This window comes from Sinocyclocheilus anshuiensis, unplaced genomic scaffold, assembly GCF_001515605.1.
Source record: "Sinocyclocheilus anshuiensis isolate Anshui unplaced genomic scaffold, SAMN03320099.WGS_v1.1 scaffold779, whole genome shotgun sequence".
NCBI lineage: Eukaryota > Metazoa > Chordata > Actinopteri > Cypriniformes > Cyprinidae > Sinocyclocheilus > Sinocyclocheilus anshuiensis.
Window position 1 is genome coordinate 587,368 of NW_015548244.1, and position 4,420 is coordinate 591,787.

At 38.2% G+C, this 4,420-nt stretch overlaps 1 protein-coding gene across 1 annotated transcript in view; it reads left to right on the forward strand.

Moving 5' to 3' along the window:
• The first annotated feature begins 56 nt into the window (after window positions 1-56).
• Window positions 57-4,420, forward strand: part of saxo4 (stabilizer of axonemal microtubules 4) — a 7,429-nt gene continuing 3,065 nt past the window's right edge. Inside the window, exons 1-9 of the mRNA XM_016442576.1 lie at window positions 57-92; window positions 448-601; window positions 1,934-2,051; window positions 2,165-2,309; window positions 2,425-2,488; window positions 2,555-2,664; window positions 2,846-2,911; window positions 3,049-3,135; window positions 3,229-3,309. Coding sequence (XP_016298062.1) covers window positions 490-601; window positions 1,934-2,051; window positions 2,165-2,309; window positions 2,425-2,488; window positions 2,555-2,664; window positions 2,846-2,911; window positions 3,049-3,135; window positions 3,229-3,309 — 783 coding nt within the window. The 5' untranslated portion in view covers window positions 57-92; window positions 448-489. The remainder of the gene's footprint in view (window positions 93-447; window positions 602-1,933; window positions 2,052-2,164; window positions 2,310-2,424; window positions 2,489-2,554; window positions 2,665-2,845; window positions 2,912-3,048; window positions 3,136-3,228; window positions 3,310-4,420) is intronic.

A 4,420-nucleotide genomic window follows, 5' to 3' on the forward strand; every position in this document is an offset into this window, starting at 1 on the left:
TCTGCGATTGTCCTGGTAACGGTTACCTGGTAACGAGCGCGAGGATAAAAGAGCAGCACAGGTATGTGGTTTACTGCGCGGAGGGGCGACAGGTAAAGGACGAACCGTTTTGACAAAAACTTAAGTGTTATTAGGTTATTTCAATCATACAAAAAATATATAAATGTTAATATAAATATTTTGTTGTTTCACGGTTCAAAGACCCATCAAGTGCGCATTTAAATGACGCTATTAAGGTAAACAAGTACATAAAATGCGATTAAGACTGACGTTACAGTAATGTGGGTTAGTGTTAATATGACCTCAGTCAGAGACTGTGTTGGAAACTGTTTGTTTATATCAAATGGTAATTCTTCCATTGTATATTGTACTTGAAATAAAACATCACCTCAACCATTCATTTGTCATAGTGTGTGTGTGTGTGTGTGTGTGTGTGTGTGTGTACAGTTGTTATGGTTCTGTATTTTGTTAGGTTAGTCACAGTCAAAGATGGTTGGACCCTTGGGTGCAGTCAAACCTTCGGTTGGAACAGGCAGACCATTGGGGCGTCCGACTAACATCAGCCTTGACCAATACTGCTCCTCCTACAGACAGTCTTATGGTGAGTAACCTTAGATTCAGTCTAACTTTTCATCAAACTATACTTTAGGTTTTTTATTCATGATTATGGACATTGGCATGATTAGACTGATACTGTAGCTAGGCCTGTCACGATAACAACTTTTTGTTGTGCGATATATTGCCCCAGAAATAAATGCGATAAACCATATTATTGTCATTTTAAGACCATTTTATGCCACTGAATATATAATCATAATGTAACAGCATAATAATGCAAGAAGGCCTACACACTTCCAAATGACAACAAACTTTTAATTTTTAAGAATATTTAGATCATGGAAATTAAGTCGAAATATTAGATACCTTCAAAAACTTGAATAAATAGTAAATAAACGGAAAAAAGTAGAAAAATTCACAAATGACTTTTATGGAGATTTTTCCCTGACCTTCTTTTCTCTGTAAATGAAGGGTGCACACTATTGCTGAAAAACACAATCACTACTCAGCAGTCAGATGTCCGTATGCACAAAGGCACAGATCCCTAAACAAGGCCATATCTGCAGATGAAACTTTGTTTGTAGAAGCATTTGTTAAATTTGAACTAGCACCTCATGACTACACCACGTTATGTACGAGAAGCTGCAAAAGACACAGGTGCAAGTGGAATGCAAAATACATGGTGACATAAATTTTTATGTAAATATAATGGCCGATATATCGCGTCACCAAAAATTATTGAGGTCATGTACATATATTGTGCGATAAGTCAATATATTGATTATTGCGACAGGCCTAACTGTAGCCAGACAATATCAGGTCATAATTTTCCCGTTTTACACAACAGCCTTTTTCTATGCCACAGTTTGAAATATACTGAAATATATAATATAACAGCCATCCATCCTTTATACAGCACATTATAATGTTTTGATTGCTTATTTTACTCGAAACATTCAAAACTCTAGATCTGAGCAAGAATATTTTTTCTTTATTTCCCTTACTTTTGTCTTGTTTAATTGTGTTGTTTTTGTGGAACACAGAAAGAGAATTTTTGAAGAATCTTCATGCAACTTCTTTTAGATGAATTGAAGAAGTTATAAACATCTAACATGGCCCAAATGAATAATTATTTTAGTGAATATAGCATATGTCATATTAGGGATGCACAATTAATCGAATTTCTAATCGTGATTACAATCATGGATGCCACAATTACGTAATCATTCAAAGCGGCAATTAATCGTTCAAACTGTATATTGGTCAAAAATGTATATATTGGTACATCCTTATTTCAACTGTAGCTATTAGATTTATTTGTGTCGTGGAATATAGGATGTTGAATCTGCCATGGGTTGTGTCCTCTTTTATCCAGGTAAGGAGTTATTCCAGCCATGTCTAGGCCATCATTTTGGGACGGGTTACTCTGCCAACCACCGTCCTCTTCTGCACTACAGCTCCAGCCTGGACCGCTATGATAATCCTCAATTTGGGTAAGACCCAGATTGTGTGTGTGTGTGTGTGTGTGTGTGTGTGTGTGTGTCCAAAACCTTTTTTGCACCTCACTAAATCATTCTAGACACATATACTTTTTCTTTTCTCTTAGTCTCTCACTGTTGGATAGTTTTGAGTCTCAATCGAAGCGTCATTACCAGCGTCTGGTTCTGCCTGACGGGACGGAGACTTTGGCCTGCTCGGGGTTCAGACTCAGAGAGAGCGGATATTTGCAGCTCCAAGCTCAGCCAAGACCTGTGAGAGCCAAAGACACACACATAGAAACGCAGCAGGTTTCAAGGGCACCGTGCCATGTCACTTCACCCTGGCCTCATTGTGCTTTTACTTTCTCTCTCTATCTCTGTCTCTTAGAGAGCAGCGTCCTGTCAGACTGAATATAAAGGCACTTACATTCCTCACCGCCTCAGAGTTTTGGGCAAGTAGTGTGGTTTTAAAATAATGGTTCTTTGTAGATTAAAAAGTTCTTGATGTTGCATTCTAGGTGTTTCAGATCAGTGTGTTTGTGTTTTAGTTGGACCCATAGAAGATAGTGGATTCACTAAGGAAGCCAATCTACAGCTGAACACCTTCCTCCCTCAAAATATTAACATGGTGTGTGTGTGTGTGGGGGGGGGCGAGGGTCAGCCCATCATTTTAATCTGTCGGCAAAGTCATTGTCACTGTTTTTTTAACTGCATTGATCCATAATTCTTAATGTTGTATTCATGATGAGAAATCCTTTTTCCGATGTTATGCTGACTCTCTGCTCTGATTGGGTAATGATGGTTGTCAGGATGACGCTCGCAGGACACAGGAAAGTGTGATGAGGACTGACTTCCTTCCCGGATGTTTCCTACAGGTGGTCTTCTGTTTCTCTCGTTCTCTGTTATTACTCTGTCCATCAACATCTCTACACTTTTTTATAGTGTGCGTCAGCTGGATGAGGTCTGTAGCCTATTTAGTGTGTGTGTGTGTGTGTGCGTGCGTGTGTTTCAGGGCAGTGAAGCATTACCAAAACTTGCCTCCCGTGCACTTCGAGAAACTGGATTTACAAGAGAAACCCAGAGGCCTCTGACCAGTTCAGTGAGTATCTCTCTCACTAGATAAACTCTACAAATAAGACTACAACAAGGTTTCTGACCAAGGATCTTGGTTTATTGGATGTTCTGCCCACAGGCCTCACTACAGGGTGGTGTTAGTGAGGACAGCGGACAGAAGACTAGAACTGCTACAACTAGATTATCCATTGGGCCGATGGTAAATAAAACCAATATATTTTGCCCTCTAGGTTTGTGAAAGTTGAAAACTGCACTTTTTTATTTGGCTGTGACTGCTCAAATAGATTTAAACGAACAACCAATATACATTTCATTGAATTAAACATATGGAAGATTAGATTAGACCATTAAAAGGAATAGTTATTCCTAATTATTTATTCACCCTTGTTTCAAACCCATATGACTTTCTGTCAATCTTTTTTCCACCATGGCTTTTGAATCTTATCCATATCCAATTATATTCAAAAATATCACATTGGGTCATGCCACATCAACAAGCGACTTGGAATATGCAAGGCTCTGACAGTCATGGAAAACCTGGAAATAACAGGGAAAGTTCTATAGTGAATAAACATTCCTAGTTATGTTCAGTTTAATTACTAGAAATATCATGGAGAAATCATTCAAATTTGCCAGTTAAAAAGTGTGGGAATGCTAAGCATGCTGCTAGAAGAGAGAAAGTCATATACACTCTGAGAAAAAAAGGTGCAAAAGCTGTCACCTTTCTAAAGGTACTTCTTTTGTACTTTATTTACCCCTAAAGCGTGCATATTAGTGGGTGAACCATCCCTTTAAAGGTACACATTACTGCCTAAATGGTACATATTAGTAGGTTTTGAAAGAGTACTGTCCCAGTGACAGCTTTTTTACCTTTTATTCTAATAGTGTAGGTTTGGATTGACGAGGGTGAACTAAATCTGTAAATGATCCTTTATATTAGACTGTCAATTTATTTTTTCCTACAAGAAGTAAAAAAAATGAGCAAAATGTGCTTTCCTTCCCAGAAAAGCCATTTGGAAGACAATCCGTTCTGTGCCAGTTCCGATTTAATGTCAAAAAAGCACTCAAAGATGACACGACTCACCTCAACAACACTTTGAACAGTCATCCACTCAAAAGAAGATTGGAAATCTGATATAATTTGCTGTGCTGCTGCTGCTTTAAAGGGGTCATATGATGCGATTTCAAGTTTTCCTTTCTCTTTATCCTGGGAGAGTAGCCAACAATGCCGGTGGTTCTGACAAATAATGCTGACTCACAGCCTGTAAGTACGTTTTCATATTTAAAGGATTTGCCACTGACTATTCAAA